At 31.7% G+C, this 21,405-nt stretch overlaps 3 protein-coding genes across 3 annotated transcripts; 2 read left to right on the top strand and 1 right to left on the bottom strand.

The window, feature by feature from the left end:
• The first annotated feature begins 28 nt into the window (after positions 1–28).
• Positions 29–1,077, top strand: LOC103314350 (NF-kappa-B-repressing factor). The gene is made up of 4 exons (XM_008200181.3): positions 29–270; positions 318–450; positions 496–818; positions 866–1,077. The coding sequence occupies exons 1-4, from the start codon at positions 29–31 to the stop codon at positions 1,041–1,043; spliced, it is 876 nt and encodes a 291-aa protein (XP_008198403.1). The 3' UTR covers positions 1,044–1,077.
• Positions 1,078–14,844: 13,767 nt separating this feature from the next.
• On the top strand, positions 14,845–18,513 carry Naa35 (N(alpha)-acetyltransferase 35). The gene is made up of 13 exons (XM_064359310.1): positions 14,845–15,077; positions 15,126–15,208; positions 15,261–15,409; positions 15,799–16,022; positions 16,069–16,213; positions 16,262–16,439; positions 16,491–16,672; positions 16,718–16,790; positions 16,925–17,025; positions 17,073–17,213; positions 17,259–17,434; positions 17,577–17,784; positions 17,832–18,513. The coding sequence occupies exons 1-13, from the start codon at positions 15,061–15,063 to the stop codon at positions 18,231–18,233; spliced, it is 2,079 nt and encodes a 692-aa protein (XP_064215380.1). The 5' UTR covers positions 14,845–15,060; the 3' UTR covers positions 18,234–18,513.
• Positions 17,576–20,907, bottom strand: LOC655412 (tubulin polyglutamylase complex subunit 2). The gene is made up of 5 exons (XM_064359311.1): positions 20,449–20,907; positions 19,487–20,404; positions 19,252–19,439; positions 18,533–18,712; positions 17,576–18,490 (listed from the first exon to the last, which is right to left on the bottom strand). The coding sequence occupies exons 2-5, from the start codon at positions 19,728–19,730 to the stop codon at positions 18,230–18,232; spliced, it is 873 nt and encodes a 290-aa protein (XP_064215381.1). The 5' UTR covers positions 19,731–20,404; positions 20,449–20,907; the 3' UTR covers positions 17,576–18,229.
• Between the last annotated feature and the right edge of the window lie 498 nt (positions 20,908–21,405).

Raw genomic sequence — 21,405 nt, 5'->3', positions numbered from 1 at the left:
CACAATAACATAACCACATTTTTTTGAAATGGCAACAAATTTGAAACGCAAATTAAGCGAAAAAAAACCGGACGTGCTTGAAAAAGTGGCCAAAGGGGGGCCCAACCGTGAAGAAGCAATCTCAAGGCTTATAAATGCAGTGTCAGAAGGGCCGTACGGTAAATTTGTTATAACCCTACCAGCAACTGGCACAAGCCCTTATGTTATGCTCCAAAACGCGGCTACTTACATGAACTTGCCCCTAAACGTCGTCAAATCTGAATCTGAGATGTACGACCAATTGTTGAAAAAATGAGTGTTTGCACGTTTTTTTGCAGAAACGGTTTTGAATTGCTCATAAACGGCGAGGAGTTTGCGAAAGGACAATTTGATAATATACAAGAGGCGCGCAAAGGGATAGCTGATCAAGCGTTGAATAAGCTAAAAGAGACGTGCTTTTTCATAACAAGGGTATTGGATTTTGTTGTAGTTCCTTTGTCTTTACTATAATTTTAGAAAAGTGAGTATGTTAACGTAACTAAGGATAATTTGCACGAAAAGGAGGCCCCGAGTGTGGCAGCCCCCACTGCCTTTGCCGACAGCACGGCGTACAAGATAATGGCCAAAATGGGGTGGTCGGGGGGCGGACTGGGGGCCCAGGAACAGGGCAATCCTGACTCGATCACAGTTTACGAAAATGTCAACAGACAGGGCTTGGGGACCACGAATTTAACGAAACAAATCACAGAGAAATTGGGGAATTTTGCCAAATCGTCCAGTTTGTTAACGCTAGTTTTTGACTCAGATTTTACAAAGGAGGAGCGCGTTTTCATCCACAAGTGGGTTATTTATCCGTAGTTTTATTTATTCCCAAGTGTGGTTTCAGGGCCGCGAGGAAATTTAATCTCAAAACTAAGAGTATAGGGCGCGAGAGTCGGAAAATAACAGTTTCGAAAAAAATTACCAGGATGGATATTGTGAGAGAGTTGCTGAGGTCAGGCGGCGAGGACGGGTTTTACAAGTTGCACGTCCCGACCAATTTTGCGCATTTATTTACTGTGTAAATATTCAAAAATAATAAATTTAATTTGAGTTGTGCGCCATTTTTTCAACGATTGATTTCCTAGAAATACAAAGCAGAGAGGTCGAATAAATAAAAATACTCAATGAGTAACGAGTAAAAACGCGTTTATTGCAAAAAATGTTTCTACTGGTATTTTTATTATAACAGGTAATATTGAAATGTTAAATTTTAAGACGAATTCCCTACAGATGTAGGGCCACGCCACGCCACTGTTTTCTACCAACACCCCTAATTTAAAGATTGGACTCGTCCGTGACGAGTTTTCGTCTCTGCGCACTCCTACCACCGTGGACGATTTGTCATTTTGCGGACTCTAAATCATCTTTTGACCATTGTAATGTGTTTCTATTAAAAATTAAAACTTGACTGCATTTAATTTCTGAATTTTTTATTCTTATATTGAAGCACTGCAAACCGATTTTTTTCACACCCTTCAAATCCTGCAATTTTCTTTATTTTTGCAGGAGATTAAGCCCTTCGATAGAGCCTTCGACTGTGAAAAAATCATGTTTGAACAAACACCCTTTGGGACCTTATGAATTTTTTAAGATTCTTTAAGATTTTCCTATTTTGCAAGCGTTATTTTTTTTCACCCCTTTTATATCCCGCAATTTTCTTTATTTTTGCAAGAGATTAAGCCCTCCGATTGCGCCTTGGACTGTAAAAAATTCATGTTCGGACAAACACCCCTTGAGACCTTAATGAATTTTTAAAGATTCTATAAAATTTCCCTATTTCGAAAACTTTATTTTCTTTTCATCCCTTTTATATCCTGAAATTTTCTTAATTTTTGTAGGAAATCAAGCCCTCTAATAGGGCCTTTGACTGTACAAAAATCATGTTCGGACAAACGACCCTTAGGATCTTAACGAATTTAAAAAAAATTCGTATTTAAGGATTGCTCTAATTAGTCAAATTAATAACTAACTTGTCCAGCAAGAACCACGTGGAGGTTTAGAGCATTCTTGCCAGGAAAAAAAGGATATAAGGATGAGGTAAACAATGATTATTAGAAAATGAGGGAAATAAAAGAATTATTGGTAATTATTGGAAATAAAAAAAAATACGTGACAAAAATAAAATGCACCTACATTTATGGCTTCTGCGTTGGCTACTATTTGTAGCAAAACAATAAAAAGAAATTAAAAACAACACCATTAAAAAAATCTTTATTTGCATAAAAGTTACATGTTATCAATATTATACAAAATAAAAAACACACAATACAACATAATATGTGGCACTCAAACTATAAGAAATTCAATACCACAGATAAATTGAAGGGAAAAAATGCACCTACCTTTATGGCTTCCACGTTGGCTACTGTTTGTAGCAAAACAATAAAAAGAAATTAAAAACAACACCATTAAAAAATCTTTATTTGCATGAAAATTACTACAAGCGACATAATTTAAAGGTGTAAAAAACAATCAAGAATACTTATTATATTTAAGGATTGCTCTAATTGGTCAAATTAGCTAATAACTAATTTGTCCAGCAAGAACCACGTGGAGGTTTAGAGCATTTTTGCCAGGAAAAAAGGATATAAGGATGAGGTAAACAATGATTATTTCAAATGAAGGGAATAAAGGAATTATTGGTTTGTGAAATGAAAAAATAGTACACAAAAATCAAAGCTTTTTCACTTGGCGTTAAATAAATGCTCTTACCTTTTGTACTGCATCTGCTACCATTTGTAGCAAAACCTAAAAAATAAATTAAAAACACAACCAACAAAAAAATTAATTTGTAGGAAAGTTACAACAAGCGTCTTTAATAAATATTATACAGAAGAAAGGATACACAATACGGTATAATATATGGCACACAAGCTATTAAATCAACACATCACAAGATAAAACGCAAAAAAATGCACCTACCTTCATATGGCTTCTGCGTTGGCTACTGTTTGTAGCAAGACATTTAAAAAATTAAAACAACACCAATAAAAATCTTTATTTGCATGAAAGTTACAACAAGCAACGTTTGTCAATATTAAACAAAATAAAAAATACACAATACGTTTGAAATTATTGGTTTGTGAAATAAATAAATACGACACAGCAATAAAATACACCTACCTTCATATCGCTTCCACGTTGGCTACCGTTTGTAGCATTAAAAAAAATAATAATAAAAATGAAACCAAAAAAATGTTTATTTGCATTAAATTTTGAGCAAGCCACTTTCATTCATTGAAATTAAAGACAAAATTATTACGTGGCAATTAATTATTTGAGTGTTTTATTTTATTTATAGTTACTGTATTTAAAATGTGTCACTCAAAATATCACTTTTCAACACCGCATTTAAAGATTTTAATTGCATTTAAGTTTTATGAAATTATTGGTTTGTGAAATAAATAAATACGACACAGCAATAAAATACACCTACCTTCATATCGCTTCCACGTTGGCTACCGTTTGTAGCATTAAAAAAAATAATAATAAAAATGAAACCAAAAAAATGTTTATTTGCATTAAATTTTGAGCAAGCCATTTTCATTCATTGAAATTAAAGACAAAATTATTACGTGGCAATTAATTATTTGAGTGTTTTATTTTATTTATAGTTACTGTATTTAAAATGTGTCACTCAAAATATCACTTTTCAACACCGCATTTAAAGATTTTAATTGCATTTAAGTTTTATGAAATTATTGGTTTGTGAAATAAATAAATACGACACAGCAATAAAATACACCTACCTTCATATCGCTTCCACGTTGGCTACCGTTTGTAGCATTAAAAAAAATAATAATAAAAATGAAACCAAAAAAATGTTTATTTGCATTAAATTTTGAGCAAGCCACTTTCATTCATTGAAATTAAAGACAAAATTATTACGTGGCAATTAATTATTTGAGTGTTTTATTTTATTTATAGTTACTGTATTTAAAATGTGTCACTCAAAATATCACTTTTCAACACCGCATTTAAAGATTTTAATTGCATTTAAGTTTTATGAAATTATTGGTTTGTGAAATAAATAAATACGACACAGCAATAAAATACACCTACCTTCATATCGCTTCCACGTTGGCTACCGTTTGTAGCATTAAAAAAAATAATAATAAAAATGAAACCAAAAAAATGTTTATTTGCATTAAATTTTGAGCAAGCCACTTTCATTCATTGAAATTAAAGACAAAATTATTACGTGGCAATTAATTATTTGAGTGTTTTATTTTATTTATAGTTACTGTATTTAAAATGTGTCACTCAAAATATCACTTTTCAACACCGCATTTAAAGATTTTAATTGCATTTAAGTTTTATGAAATTATTGGTTTGTGAAATAAATAAATACGACACAGCAATAAAATACACCTACCTTCATATCGCTTCCACGTTGGCTACCGTTTGTAGCATTAAAAAAAATAATAATAAAAATGAAACCAAAAAAATGTTTATTTGCATTAAATTTTGAGCAAGCCACTTTCATTCATTGAAATTAAAGACAAAATTATTACGTGGCAATTAATTATTTGAGTGTTTTATTTTATTTATAGTTACTGTATTTAAAATGTGTCACTCAAAATATCACTTTTCAACACCGCATTTAAAGATTTTAATTGCATTTAAGTTTTATGAAATTATTGGTTTGTGAAATAAATAAATACGACACAGCAATAAAATACACCTACCTTCATATCGCTTCCACGTTGGCTACCGTTTGTAGCATTAAAAAAAATAATAATAAAAATGAAACCAAAAAAATGTTTATTTGCATTAAATTTTGAGCAAGCCATTTTCATTCATTGAAATTAAAGACAAAATTATTACGTGGCAATTAATTATTTGAGTGTTTTATTTTATTTATAGTTACTGTATTTAAAATGTGTCACTCAAAATATCACTTTTCAACACCGCATTTAAAGATTTTAATTGCATTTAAGTTTTATGAAATTATTGGTTTGTGAAATAAATAAATACGACACAGCAATAAAATACACCTACCTTCATATCGCTTCCACGTTGGCTACCGTTTGTAGCATTAAAAAAAATAATAATAAAAATGAAACCAAAAAAATGTTTATTTGCATTAAATTTTGAGCAAGCCATTTTCATTCATTGAAATTAAAGACAAAATTATTACGTGGCAATTAATTATTTGAGTGTTTTATTTTATTTATAGTTACTGTATTTAAAATGTGTCACTCAAAATATCACTTTTCAACACCGCATTTAAAGATTTTAATTGCATTTAAGTTTTATGAAATTATTGGTTTGTGAAATAAATAAATACGACACAGCAATAAAATACACCTACCTTCATATCGCTTCCACGTTGGCTACCGTTTGTAGCATTAAAAAAAATAATAATAAAAATGAAACCAAAAAAATGTTTATTTGCATTAAATTTTGAGCAAGCCACTTTCATTCATTGAAATTAAAGACAAAATTATTACGTGGCAATTAATTATTTGAGTGTTTTATTTTATTTATAGTTACTGTATTTAAAATGTGTCACTCAAAATATCACTTTTCAACACCGCATTTAAAGATTTTAATTGCATTTAAGTTTTATGAAATTATTGGTTTGTGAAATAAATAAATACGACACAGCAATAAAATACACCTACCTTCATATCGCTTCCACGTTGGCTACCGTTTGTAGCATTAAAAAAAATAATAATAAAAATGAAACCAAAAAAATGTTTATTTGCATTAAATTTTGAGCAAGCCACTTTCATTCATTGAAATTAAAGACAAAATTATTACGTGGCAATTAATTATTTGAGTGTTTTATTTTATTTATAGTTACTGTATTTAAAATGTGTCACTCAAAATATCACTTTTCAACACCGCATTTAAAGATTTTAATTGCATTTAAGTTTTATGAAATTATTGGTTTGTGAAATAAATAAATACGACACAGCAATAAAATACACCTACCTTCATATCGCTTCCACGTTGGCTACCGTTTGTAGCATTAAAAAAAATAATAATAAAAATGAAACCAAAAAAATGTTTATTTGCATTAAATTTTGAGCAAGCCACTTTCATTCATTGAAATTAAAGACAAAATTATTACGTGGCAATTAATTATTTGAGTGTTTTATTTTATTTATAGTTACTGTATTTAAAATGTGTCACTCAAAATATCACTTTTCAACACCGCATTTAAAGATTTTAATTGCATTTAAGTTTTATGAAATTATTGGTTTGTGAAATAAATAAATACGACACAGCAATAAAATACACCTACCTTCATATCGCTTCCACGTTGGCTACCGTTTGTAGCATTAAAAAAAATAATAATAAAAATGAAACCAAAAAAATGTTTATTTGCATTAAATTTTGAGCAAGCCACTTTCATTCATTGAAATTAAAGACAAAATTATTACGTGGCAATTAATTATTTGAGTGTTTTATTTTATTTATAGTTACTGTATTTAAAATGTGTCACTCAAAATATCACTTTTCAACACCGCATTTAAAGATTTTAATTGCATTTAAGTTTTATGAAATTATTGGTTTGTGAAATAAATAAATACGACACAGCAATAAAATACACCTACCTTCATATCGCTTCCACGTTGGCTACCGTTTGTAGCATTAAAAAAAATAATAATAAAAATGAAACCAAAAAAATGTTTATTTGCATTAAATTTTGAGCAAGCCACTTTCATTCATTGAAATTAAAGACAAAATTATTACGTGGCAATTAATTATTTGAGTGTTTTATTTTATTTATAGTTACTGTATTTAAAATGTGTCACTCAAAATATCACTTTTCAACACCGCATTTAAAGATTTTAATTGCATTTAAGTTTTATGAAATTATTGGTTTGTGAAATAAATAAATACGACACAGCAATAAAATACACCTACCTTCATATCGCTTCCACGTTGGCTACCGTTTGTAGCATTAAAAAAAATAATAATAAAAATGAAACCAAAAAAATGTTTATTTGCATTAAATTTTGAGCAAGCCACTTTCATTCATTGAAATTAAAGACAAAATTATTACGTGGCAATTAATTATTTGAGTGTTTTATTTTATTTATAGTTACTGTATTTAAAATGTGTCACTCAAAATATCACTTTTCAACACCGCATTTAAAGATTTTAATTGCATTTAAGTTTTATGAAATTATTGGTTTGTGAAATAAATAAATACGACACAGCAATAAAATACACCTACCTTCATATCGCTTCCACGTTGGCTACCGTTTGTAGCATTAAAAAAAATAATAATAAAAATGAAACCAAAAAAATGTTTATTTGCATTAAATTTTGAGCAAGCCATTTTCATTCATTGAAATTAAAGACAAAATTATTACGTGGCAATTAATTATTTGAGTGTTTTATTTTATTTATAGTTACTGTATTTAAAATGTGTCACTCAAAATATCACTTTTCAACACCGCATTTAAAGATATTAATTGCATTTAAGTTTTATGAAATTATTGGTTTGTGAAATAAATAAATACGACACAGCAATAAAATACACCTACCTTCATATCGCTTCCACGTTGGCTACCGTTTGTAGCATTAAAAAAAATAATAATAAAAATGAAACCAAAAAAATGTTTATTTGCATTAAATTTTGAGCAAGCCATTTTCATTCATTGAAATTAAAGACAAAATTATTACGTGGCAATTAATTATTTGAGTGTTTTATTTTATTTATAGTTACTGTATTTAAAATGTGTCACTCAAAATATCACTTTTCAACACCGCATTTAAAGATTTTAATTGCATTTAAGTTTTATGAAATTATTGGTTTGTGAAATAAATAAACACGACACAGCAATAAAATACACCTACCTTCATATCGCTTCCACGTTGGCTACCGTTTGTAGCATTAAAAAAAATAATAATAAAAATGAAACCAAAAAAATGTTTATTTGCATTAAATTTTGAGCAAGCCATTTTCATTCATTGAAATTAAAGACAAAATTATTACGTGGCAATTAATTATTTGAGTGTTTTATTTTATTTATAGTTACTGTATTTAAAATGTGTCACTCAAAATATCACTTTTCAACACCGCATTTAAAGATTTTAATTGCATTTAAGTTTTATGAAATTATTGGTTTGTGAAATAAATAAACACGACACAGCAATAAAATACACCTACCTTCATATCGCTTCCACGTTGGCTACCGTTTGTAGCATTAAAAAAAATAATAATAAAAATGAAACCAAAAAAATGTTTATTTGCTTAAATTTTGAGCAGCCACTTTCATTCATTGAAATTAAAGACAAAATTATTACGTGGCAATTAATTATTTGAGTGTTTTATTTTATTTATAGTTACTGTATTTAAAATGTGTCACTCAAAATATCACTTTTCAACACCGCATTTAAAGATTTTAATTGCATTTAAGTTTTATGAAATTATTGGTTTGTGAAATAAATAAATACGACACAGCAATAAAATACACCTACCTTCATATCGCTTCCACGTTGGCTACCGTTTGTAGCATTAAAAAAAATAATAATAAAAATGAAACCAAAAAAATGTTTATTTGCATTAAATTTTGAGCAAGCCACTTTCATTCATTGAAATTAAAGACAAAATTATTACGTGGCAATTAATTATTTGAGTGTTTTATTTTATTTATAGTTACTGTATTTAAAATGTGTCACTCAAAATATCACTTTTCAACACCGCATTTAAAGATTTTAATTGCATTTAAGTTTTATGAAATTATTGGTTTGTGAAATAAATAAATACGACACAGCAATAAAATACACCTACCTTCATATCGCTTCCACGTTGGCTACCGTTTGTAGCATTAAAAAAAATAATAATAAAAATGAAACCAAAAAAATGTTTATTTGCATTAAATTTTGAGCAAGCCACTTTCATTCATTGAAATTAAAGACAAAATTATTACGTGGCAATTAATTATTTGAGTGTTTTATTTTATTTATAGTTACTGTATTTAAAATGTGTCACTCAAAATATCACTTTTCAACACCGCATTTAAAGATATTAATTGCATTTAAGTTTTATGAAATTATTGGTTTGTGAAATAAATAAATACGACACAGCAATAAAATACACCTACCTTCATATCGCTTCCACGTTGGCTACCGTTTGTAGCATTAAAAAAAATAATAATAAAAATGAAACCAAAAAAATGTTTATTTGCATTAAATTTTGAGCAAGCCACTTTCATTCATTGAAATTAAAGACAAAATTATTACGTGGCAATTAATTATTTGAGTGTTTTATTTTATTTATAGTTACTGTATTTAAAATGTGTCACTCAAAATATCACTTTTCAACACCGCATTTAAAGATATTAATTGCATTTAAGTTTTATGAAATTATTGGTTTGTGAAATAAATAAATACGACACAGCAATAAAATACACCTACCTTCATATCGCTTCCACGTTGGCTACCGTTTGTAGCATTAAAAAAAATAATAATAAAAATGAAACCAAAAAAATGTTTATTTGCATTAAATTTTGAGCAAGCCACTTTCATTCATTGAAATTAAAGACAAAATTATTACGTGGCAATTAATTATTTGAGTGTTTTATTTTATTTATAGTTACTGTATTTAAAATGTGTCACTCAAAATATCACTTTTCAACACCGCATTTAAAGATTTTAATTGCATTTAAGTTTTATGAAATTATTGGTTTGTGAAATAAATAAATACGACACAGCAATAAAATACACCTACCTTCATATCGCTTCCACGTTGGCTACCGTTTGTAGCATTAAAAAAAATAATAATAAAAATGAAACCAAAAAAATGTTTATTTGCATTAAATTTTGAGCAAGCCATTTTCATTCATTGAAATTAAAGACAAAATTATTACGTGGCAATTAATTATTTGAGTGTTTTATTTTATTTATAGTTACTGTATTTAAAATGTGTCACTCAAAATATCACTTTTCAACACCGCATTTAAAGATATTAATTGCATTTAAGTTTTATGAAATTATTGGTTTGTGAAATAAATAAATACGACACAGCAATAAAATACACCTACCTTCATATCGCTTCCACGTTGGCTACCGTTTGTAGCATTAAAAAAAATAATAATAAAAATGAAACCAAAAAAATGTTTATTTGCTTAAATTTTGAGCAGCCACTTTCATTCATTGAAATTAAAGACAAAATTATTACGTGGCAATTAATTATTTGAGTGTTTTATTTTATTTATAGTTACTGTATTTAAAATGTGTCACTCAAAATATCACTTTTCAACACCGCATTTAAAGATTTTAATTGCATTTAAGTTTTATGAAATTATTGGTTTGTGAAATAAATAAATACGACACAGCAATAAAATACACCTACCTTCATATCGCTTCCACGTTGGCTACCGTTTGTAGCATTAAAAAAAATAATAATAAAAATGAAACCAAAAAAATGTTTATTTGCATTAAATTTTGAGCAAGCCACTTTCATTCATTGAAATTAAAGACAAAATTATTACGTGGCAATTAATTATTTGAGTGTTTTATTTTATTTATAGTTACTGTATTTAAAATGTGTCACTCAAAATATCACTTTTCAACACCGCATTTAAAGATTTTAATTGCATTTAAGTTTTATGAAATTATTGGTTTGTGAAATAAATAAATACGACACAGCAATAAAATACACCTACCTTCATATCGCTTCCACGTTGGCTACCGTTTGTAGCATTAAAAAAAATAATAATAAAAATGAAACCAAAAAAATGTTTATTTGCATTAAATTTTGAGCAAGCCACTTTCATTCATTGAAATTAAAGACAAAATTATTACGTGGCAATTAATTATTTGAGTGTTTTATTTTATTTATAGTTACTGTATTTAAAATGTGTCACTCAAAATATCACTTTTCAACACCGCATTTAAAGATTTTAATTGCATTTAAGTTTTATGAAATTATTGGTTTGTGAAATAAATAAATACGACACAGCAATAAAATACACCTACCTTCATATCGCTTCCACGTTGGCTACCGTTTGTAGCATTAAAAAAAATAATAATAAAAATGAAACCAAAAAAATGTTTATTTGCATTAAATTTTGAGCAAGCCACTTTCATTCATTGAAATTAAAGACAAAATTATTACGTGGCAATTAATTATTTGAGTGTTTTATTTTATTTATAGTTACTGTATTTAAAATGTGTCACTCAAAATATCACTTTTCAACACCGCATTTAAAGATATTAATTGCATTTAAGTTTTATGAAATTATTGGTTTGTGAAATAAATAAATACGACACAGCAATAAAATACACCTACCTTCATATCGCTTCCACGTTGGCTACCGTTTGTAGCATTAAAAAAAATAATAATAAAAATGAAACCAAAAAAATGTTTATTTGCATTAAATTTTGAGCAAGCCACTTTCATTCATTGAAATTAAAGACAAAATTATTACGTGGCAATTAATTATTTGAGTGTTTTATTTTATTTATAGTTACTGTATTTAAAATGTGTCACTCAAAATATCACTTTTCAACACCGCATTTAAAGATTTTAATTGCATTTAAGTTTTATGAAATTATTGGTTTGTGAAATAAATAAATACGACACAGCAATAAAATACACCTACCTTCATATCGCTTCCACGTTGGCTACCGTTTGTAGCATTAAAAAAAATAATAATAAAAATGAAACCAAAAAAATGTTTATTTGCATTAAATTTTGAGCAAGCCACTTTCATTCATTGAAATTAAAGACAAAATTATTACGTGGCAATTAATTATTTGAGTGTTTTATTTTATTTATAGTTACTGTATTTAAAATGTGTCACTCAAAATATCACTTTTCAACACCGCATTTAAAGATATTAATTGCATTTAAGTTTTATGAAATTATTGGTTTGTGAAATAAATAAATACGACACAGCAATAAAATACACCTACCTTCATATCGCTTCCACGTTGGCTACCGTTTGTAGCATTAAAAAAAATAATAATAAAAATGAAACCAAAAAAATGTTTATTTGCATTAAATTTTGAGCAAGCCACTTTCATTCATTGAAATTAAAGACAAAATTATTACGTGGCAATTAATTATTTGAGTGTTTTATTTTATTTATAGTTACTGTATTTAAAATGTGTCACTCAAAATATCACTTTTCAACACCGCATTTAAAGATATTAATTGCATTTAAGTTTTATGAAATTATTGGTTTGTGAAATAAATAAATACGACACAGCAATAAAATACACCTACCTTCATATCGCTTCCACGTTGGCTACCGTTTGTAGCATTAAAAAAAATAATAATAAAAATGAAACCAAAAAAATGTTTATTTGCATTAAATTTTGAGCAAGCCACTTTCATTCATTGAAATTAAAGACAAAATTATTACGTGGCAATTAATTATTTGAGTGTTTTATTTTATTTATAGTTACTGTATTTAAAATGTGTCACTCAAAATATCACTTTTCAACACCGCATTTAAAGATTTTAATTGCATTTAAGTTTTATGAAATTATTGGTTTGTGAAATAAATAAATACGACACAGCAATAAAATACACCTACCTTCATATCGCTTCCACGTTGGCTACCGTTTGTAGCATTAAAAAAAATAATAATAAAAATGAAACCAAAAAAATGTTTATTTGCATTAAATTTTGAGCAAGCCACTTTCATTCATTGAAATTAAAGACAAAATTATTACGTGGCAATTAATTATTTGAGTGTTTTATTTTATTTATAGTTACTGTATTTAAAATGTGTCACTCAAAATATCACTTTTCAACACCGCATTTAAAGATTTTAATTGCATTTAAGTTTTATGAAATTATTGGTTTGTGAAATAAATAAATACGACACAGCAATAAAATACACCTACCTTCATATCGCTTCCACGTTGGCTACCGTTTGTAGCATTAAAAAAAATAATAATAAAAATGAAACCAAAAAAATGTTTATTTGCATTAAATTTTGAGCAAGCCACTTTCATTCATTGAAATTAAAGACAAAATTATTACGTGGCAATTAATTATTTGAGTGTTTTATTTTATTTATAGTTACTGTATTTAAAATGTGTCACTCAAAATATCACTTTTCAACACCGCATTTAAAGATTTTAATTGCATTTAAGTTTTATGAAATTATTGGTTTGTGAAATAAATAAATACGACACAGCAATAAAATACACCTACCTTCATATCGCTTCCACGTTGGCTACCGTTTGTAGCATTAAAAAAAATAATAATAAAAATGAAACCAAAAAAATGTTTATTTGCATTAAATTTTGAGCAAGCCACTTTCATTCATTGAAATTAAAGACAAAATTATTACGTGGCAATTAATTATTTGAGTGTTTTATTTTATTTATAGTTACTGTATTTAAAATGTGTCACTCAAAATATCACTTTTCAACACCGCATTTAAAGATTTTAATTGCATTTAAGTTTTATGAAATTATTGGTTTGAGAAATAAATAAATACGACACAGCAATAAAATACACCTACCTTCATATCGCTTCCACGTTGGCTACCGTTTGTAGCATTAAAAAAAATAATAATAAAAATGAAACCAAAAAAATGTTTATTTGCATTAAATTTTGAGCAAGCCACTTTCATTCATTGAAATTAAAGACAAAATTATTACGTGGCAATTAATTATTTGAGTGTTTTATTTTATTTATAGTTACTGTATTTAAAATGTGTCACTCAAAATATCACTTTTCAACACCGCATTTAAAGATTTTAATTGCATTTAAGTTTTATGAAATTATTGGTTTGTGAAATAAATAAATACGACACAGCAATAAAATACACCTACCTTCATATCGCTTCCACGTTGGCTACCGTTTGTAGCATTAAAAAAAATAATAATAAAAATGAAACCAAAAAAATGTTTATTTGCATTAAATTTTGAGCAAGCCACTTTCATTCATTGAAATTAAAGACAAAATTACGTGGCAATAAATTATTTGAGTGTTTGATAATAATTTTATTTACTGTATTTAAAATGTGTCACTCAAACGCGATCACTAGCCACCGAATTGAAAACTTAAACCGGAAAATTTAGATTTGCTTGAACACACGTCCGTTCGCGACAACGGCAAGTAACAAACTGAATAAATTGAACGAAACCGCACAATACACAATAATTTAAATAAACCGACTCACCTCGCTTCGCCTCGCCTCCCGCTCCCGCTCGCGATCTGACCCGTACCACTGCTCGCTGTCGACTGAACCGCCCTCGCCGCCTGCGCCGCACACCTAACCTCGGATGTGACGTCATCACACGTCTAAAACAGGTCATAACCAGAAACATTCACTGTTCAAATCCGTCAAATTTAGAAACATTCATACACAGAATTATTCAAAATAGAACAGTATTGATCTAGAAAAATTAATTATGACAAATGTATTTGTGTATAAACGTCTAAAATTATAAAAGTTTCGCATGCAGTTAATGGAAAAATAAAAATGCATGTTTATATTTAAACAGAAACTGGCAATGTGAAATTTTAGTGCGAAAATTAGTGGTAGAGCTCGGAAACTCTGTAAACGACCACGATAGGCGGAGCCAATGCGTACTTCATCGAGTGAGGAGATTGAGCAGTGGCGTAGCAAAAAACTATTCTATGATCAAGAAGGGTTTGAGATTCATAATTTGTAGTAGTTAAAATTTCCTCTATTCAATAATTGCAAGATGAAATAGTAAAAATCATATCTAATGCTAATACACTTGATTTCCTAGAAATACAAAGCAGAGAGGTCGAATAAATAAAAATACACAATGAGTAAAGAGTAAAAACGCGTTTATTGCAAAAAATGTTTCTACTGGTATCTTTACTATAACTGGTAATATTGAAATGTTAAACTTTAAGACGAATTTCCTACACATGTAAGTACACGCCACGCCACTGTTTTCTGCCAACACCCCTAATTTAAAGATTGGACTCGTCCGAGACGAGTTTTCGTCTCTGCGCACTCCTACCACCGTGGACGATCTGTCATTTCGCGGACTCTACCAATATTAGTAACAAAAAGGGTTGTTGCCAACCTGACGGCGAAGTCACATAATCCCAGACAAATCACCTAAAAAATTATGGAATATTCAGATTCGTGAGTATTTCTTCCCGAATTTGCCCATTTGTTGCAATTCCGTTTCAGGGAATGTAACGGGGAAACTTTAGATAAGATATTGATGTACAAATGGGCTGACATAACCTCAGAATTTAAGGATGCAGTTATAGGTATTTTGCACCAAAACCAAGGCAACAATTTTTTGTTAAATGAGAGTTCCAGACTTAGGCATGGGCGAGTTATTGCACGACAATTTGTTTGGGCTTTTTGAGGCCATGTCAGCGATTGAGATGATGGACCCCAAAATGGACGCTGGGATGGTTTGTAACAGGGGGGCGCGCAAAGCCAAGACACTCAGCCAGACAATTGAGGTTACAAGCTTTGATTTTTTCCCAAATTATAATTTTTTCTACAATCGACATAAAGTTAACAGATTGCTGTTATAGTAATGTCATCTCACGTCTTAAAAAAAACGGGCAACTAATACCAAAAAAACGCAAAATAAACGGCTTATTTATAATAATTATAATATATATATATAATATAATATACTTGAATAGTATATTAGAAACAAGTTTTATAAGACGAGTCTTGAAGTACGAATTCAACTTCAAAAACATAGTGGCGTCAGCCACTAGCTATTTGAATGAATGAGTGCTTCAAGATCTTATGAAACGAATTTTTTCTACTGTTTTTTTTTGTAATTTGCTCTTTTTTTACCGTTCTTAAACAAAAATCGATATTAGCTATTGTGTTACAGGAGGGTATATTGCAATTGGATGATTTCTCGTACGAAAAAATGATCGGGATTATTGACACTACACTGGCTTGTATCGTTTCGTGGTTAGAAGGTCATTCGTTGGCTCAAACCGTTTTCACTAATCTTTATTTACATAAGCCTTACAGCATAGAAGACAGGACTATGAAAGCTTTCTGCCTCATGGTGTACAAACTATTGGAAATAATTAAGCATTTTGTGCACAAGTGAGTAATGCTGAAATCAAATTTGTGTTTCATTTTCTGGCCATAGAGCCATGGTTTACGAAGAAGAGGACTTCCAACCGATGCAATACGGCTACCACCTCAATCCTGACATCTCCGAACAGAGAATTATCGGAATGTTACGCGAAGTTGAAGAGGAATTACATCGGAAAATTCGGTCGAAACAATCATCTGTAATTACAGGTCCCTGTAATTGTTTTATCTAAATTTGTTTTTTTAAGAGTGAAATTCAAGCTGTTCACGCACGCATTAAATTCATGCGAGTGTTTTACCAAGCTTTGACGCTGATGAGGCGCGAGGACCAGCCCCCTGCCATCACCGACTGCCAAAGACTGCTGCTCACAGCGTCTGACCAATTAATTATCATGAAAGAAACGGTCGATTTGGGGCTCCAATCAGGTTAAATCTTGATTAAAAGTTGCAAAAAAATCATATTTATCCTAATACTAGGTGATAACGAGTTAATTCCGGGCTTTGAACCCTTAATAAACCAGCGATTGTTACCCCCAACGTTTCCTCGCTACACCAAAATTAAGCCGAGGGGCGAAGCCCTCAACTATTTCTCAGACATGGTCGACAGGTTTAAAACCATAACAAAAATCCAGTCAATAACGTCGCTACACCAAGTTATAGTAAGTTGGTTTGGAAATCAATCGCAACTATAGTTTTTTTGGTAGGATTTCTTCATTGATTTTAGTAAAACTAGTCCGTGTTTGCTGTCTCGGTCAGCTCTTCAGTTACTATATCAAGGTATGCCCCAAAATTATTAAAACTGAAAATATTTTGTTCTCACAAAAGTGCTGAGAAATTACCTAAAACTGGATGAAAAACAATATTTTCAGTCAATTATTCCGTAATTTTGCCACTATTTGAATGTGTCATAGGGACAAACCCGTGCGCCTTGCGTGACATTTTAAAGGAAGCAGTGAAGACGTTCATATGCCCACCTGCGTTGGTCTCAAAATCGATTCTTTCGAACCAACAAGTAGTGTAAAAACATTGTTTTTTTGTCAATAACTTGTCTATTTCTAGGCCAAAAAATACGTGGAGACGTTTTTGGCTCATTGTACGCGACCTTTCGCTAGTTTTTTACAACTTTGTGGCCACAACAGGGCCAGACAAAGAGACAAGTTGGCTCATTTACTTGAAGAGTTTACTAATCTACAAGATGAGGTAATTGTGTGATTATTAAGAGTAAGAAATAATTGTTTTTTCTAGGCTGAACGAGTCGACGCTTATTTACATAATATATCGGTCAATTCGACCTCACGGCCACATTTGGCATGTTTCGGTACTTGGATTTTGTACCACACGCTCAAAATTATGATTATGTACTTACTGGCAGGGTTCGAGTTGGAACTCTACAGCAGGCACGAATATTACTACATTTATTGGTAATTTTAATGCTCTTTTTCGTTAAATTATTCAATTTGATTAATAATTTGGATACGAGTTCAGGTACTTGAGTAACATTTTACCCATTTTTTAAACGCCACAAGAATAATAAGTATAAACTTAGCATTTGAACGGTTTCAGGTACTTGTACGAGTTTTTATACGGGTGGCTGGTGTCGGCCCTTTCACGGGCTGATAGTTTTCTAGTCGAAAACGAGCTCATAAACGAGTTACAAAAGTCGAAAAACACGTCGAAAAAGAAACCGAAACACAAGAGAAAACCAAGGCCCTACAATCGGGACATTGTTTATTACCAGGCGTTACAGAACATGTGCGGCGGTTACTACAAAGTAAACATTGCGTATTAATTGTGCACTTTTAATTGGGCTAATTGCAGGCTTTGATGGGCTTCCGATTGGACGGGAAACTGACGATGCCCCACCCCCAGTTCGATAACGAACAAGTGCGGTATGAGCACCGTTTCGCCCCCTTTCAGAACCTCCTCACGCCGCCCCCAGTCCAGTACTCGGAATTTCGGGAGATGACGTCCGTTGAGAGGTTGCAACAACCAGTTGATAGTATTTATTTTTACGTAACGGGGTGCAAACACTTCCACCAAGCGCGCCAATTGCTGGAGAACATCCAAGCTGATAGCGAAATAATCGACCTGATTAAAATATCCAAAACTAATTTTATTGTGTTGAAGTTGCTAGCCGGGGGGCACAAGAAAGACTCGGTGACGCCCCCAGAGTTCGATTTCTCGGTCAATCGCTACTTTCCGATAATCAAACTGACTTAATTTTTTTTGCTGTGATGAAGGGGCTTTTTTTGCAACTTGGGCGGAAATTTCGGCTTCAATTGTTTCTTCTTTATTTGACGCGGGGTTAAATTTGGTTCGTTGGGCGGCATAGTGTTTGGGGTTAGTCTCGTGGTTCTGAATATATTCGAGTCGATTTTATTTATTAGGATGTCGGAAAATTCATCATCGTGTTTTTTTATCTCGTCGATTTTTTTATGTAGGGGCAGAATTGCCGGCGCCAGCAATCGAAAGACCATCTGCAAATAAATTTTTATCAAGATTTTGAGCCTTTTGCTAACCTCGCTCCATTCCGGTATCCCCTCTCCACTGAACGAGAACTGCCAAAAGGGGATTCCCAAGTGGTGGACGCACATACGGAGGTAAGTCGTGAAGTCGTCAGCGAGAAAATTGAATTTCATCGAAGCGTTGTGGAGCCAAATGCTCGGCAAGTAGCGGTGGTTTATGTACACCAAAATCACCTGAAATATGTGCCTAAAATACAAAACCGGGAGGGAGCATAGCCAGTGGTGTAGTCAATACACTTTAATTTAGGGGGCACCATAAAGAAAAAAAATTTCTGCAAACAGCTTCAGACTTGCGCACTGATTGTTATTAATATTAATAATAATAAATAGTCTGTTTTAAATTGTAAATACAATTCGGAAAGCAAAGTCTACCAACTGCTATTCGAACTTGTTTACCTTAAAAATTGCACTGTACTAAAACTAAAAATAGAAAAAATAAAACAAGCAGAAAATACAAAGAGCTAAAGAATTTCTAGAAAAAATCTCGCCATTAGAAAAATATGTAGCTCAGCCATTCCACGGTAATGGTCAACTTTCACAAAAATTTTTATCTGATTTATTTTAATGAAAAAAATCATATTTTGCGCTTAAAAAAAGATTAGTTTCATCAATAGAAGCAAGCTGAAGACGAAAACAATTAACTTAAACTTTTATGCCGCAAACTCAAAATTCAAAAATTCAAAGCTAGTTTGAATCCAATTTTTGAGACATACTCGTCCAAGATCGTTCAAATTGACCAGCTCAAAAATTTTGCTGTCAGTGCCCAGTTTTAACTCATAGTGGTCGTCTTCCATGTTCACGCCAGGGTCGGGCTTAATCTCGTAGCCGTACACGGGGGCCAGTTCATTCAAACCATTGACTTCAATCCGGCCCACGACCTTATCCTCCTCGGACCCCGAATCTTAAACCTTGTATTACTTACAACCTCCTTCATTTTTACCATATCACCTCTATAATGGAAATTATAAGTGTACAACAGACCGTTAGTTGAGGCGTAAAACGAGCGCAAATCCTCCGGCAACAAAACACCATGTTTCTGCTCCCAGGCGCAAATATTATTGTGCTGGACTGGGGAAAACCGCTCCAAGTACAAATCGGACACACTTGGCAGTTTTTCCAAAACTTTGGGCAACCCGATTAGAAGATTCTCGTAAAATGAGTCCTCGGAAACCTTATCCACGACAAACTCCATGTTACTGCGCTTTTCGTTCCCTGGTTACGCGTTAAATCGTTACGGTTCAAATTTGGCGCCGGTTTTGTTTGCTGTGCAAATACTACAGCAGATGCCAGTAGTAGAAATAGAAACGTCAGTGTGACATTTGTACAAGGGGGTTATTGCATTTTATTTCTTGCATCGTTCAAAACGCGCTATGTCTCCCGCTGTGCGACTCCCGGGCCCCTTGCGGCTAATCGGCAAAAAACACATAGAAATCGCCTCGCAATGGTGAGTTTTTGTTACAATTTTGGGGGTGTTATGCAACAGTTTACAGGATCGGGTCCGCGGTGGCCTTCGGGGCCACGGCAGGCGTCGGGATCACGTACGCCACCGACTGGAAGCTCATCCTCCAGTACATGCCCTACTACAACGGGAAGTTCAAGGAGGAATAATTTTTTGTAATTAGTAGTCGTTAATAAAATTATCAAAACTCTAGTTTATTAATTAACACGAACTACAACATTTACTCCTGACTTTTTAACAAAACATTGGCGTACTCTTCGGCTTCCTGCAAGCGGCGTCTGGAGCGCCAGGGCTTGTAAAATTGGCTGTAGCCAATCCATAGAAAGGCCGTAGCGCCGACGCCAGCTATCACCAGGAGGGAGCCCTTCCCCTGCTGTTTCGCAGCCCAGGCCTTGTACCACCCCATCCTAGCAAAAAATTAGCCACTTGTTGACAATTACATAACAATCACCTGAGTTATTTGTCCGGTTCTGGCACCTTTGGCGCTTGTTTCTCTTTATGGAAGAACGGCCGCCAAATGTAAAAGCCCCCAATTATACCTAAAGCGGTAGCAAAACCTAACTGAGCACCGGTCAAATTGCCAGGTCTCCTAATTCGCATAATTCAACCCACTCAACTGTCCTTCGTTGAATTTTTTTTACTCTTTTCGGACAATACTAGTGGTTTAATTACGAAAACACTCAAATGAATTGCCAAAGCGGACCCCACAAGGAGCTTAATCAAAAAAGCCCGTTTGGACGACTTTGGTAACATAACCTAACTGTGCGACCGGAATGAGGTTAGAATTGAATTAATTCTTGAATTTAATGTCAGTGAAGACCACAGAATAAGTGAACATTACAGTCGACCAGACAATCGTTGCGCGCATGGTTCCAGCACCATTTTTGGTGCTGTCTTCACCGACATGTTTAATAAATGATTTGTTATGCAAATATTAGGGCGGCTTATCTACCTTTAAACTGATAACATTCACACGTGACAAAACATTGCATAAGCCTAATTTTACAAAAAGTAATAATTTTGAAAATGGCACGCAACCAGACATACAGCCGTGCAATCGTGTGGCAACAACTTACAATAATTTAATTCAGCTACCACAACCAGTTTCAATAATAATTATTTTATTCACGTCTTATTCGTTTCTGGCGGGTTAGTCCGCACTTGTTAAAACAATGTGAGGGGGGCGCGGTCATCCATACGCACAACATTCAATGTAATTAGTAATTGTTAATACGGCACCCACTAATTCACATGTTGACGTCTCTTAAAAAAATAAATTAAAAATGGGCCACGTAATCTTGCATAAAAACGTGTTTTAATCATCGTACTTTTTGCAAAAAATCTTGTTTCTGCATCGACTTGTATTGAAATCTCCGTCACCAACCCGGCGCCTCCACCATTTTTCGCA

This window comes from Tribolium castaneum, chromosome 10, assembly GCF_031307605.1.
Source record: "Tribolium castaneum strain GA2 chromosome 10, icTriCast1.1, whole genome shotgun sequence".
NCBI lineage: Eukaryota > Metazoa > Arthropoda > Insecta > Coleoptera > Tenebrionidae > Tribolium > Tribolium castaneum.
Note: the sequence above shows the minus strand (reverse complement) of the source record. Positions and strands in the feature narration are given on the sequence as shown.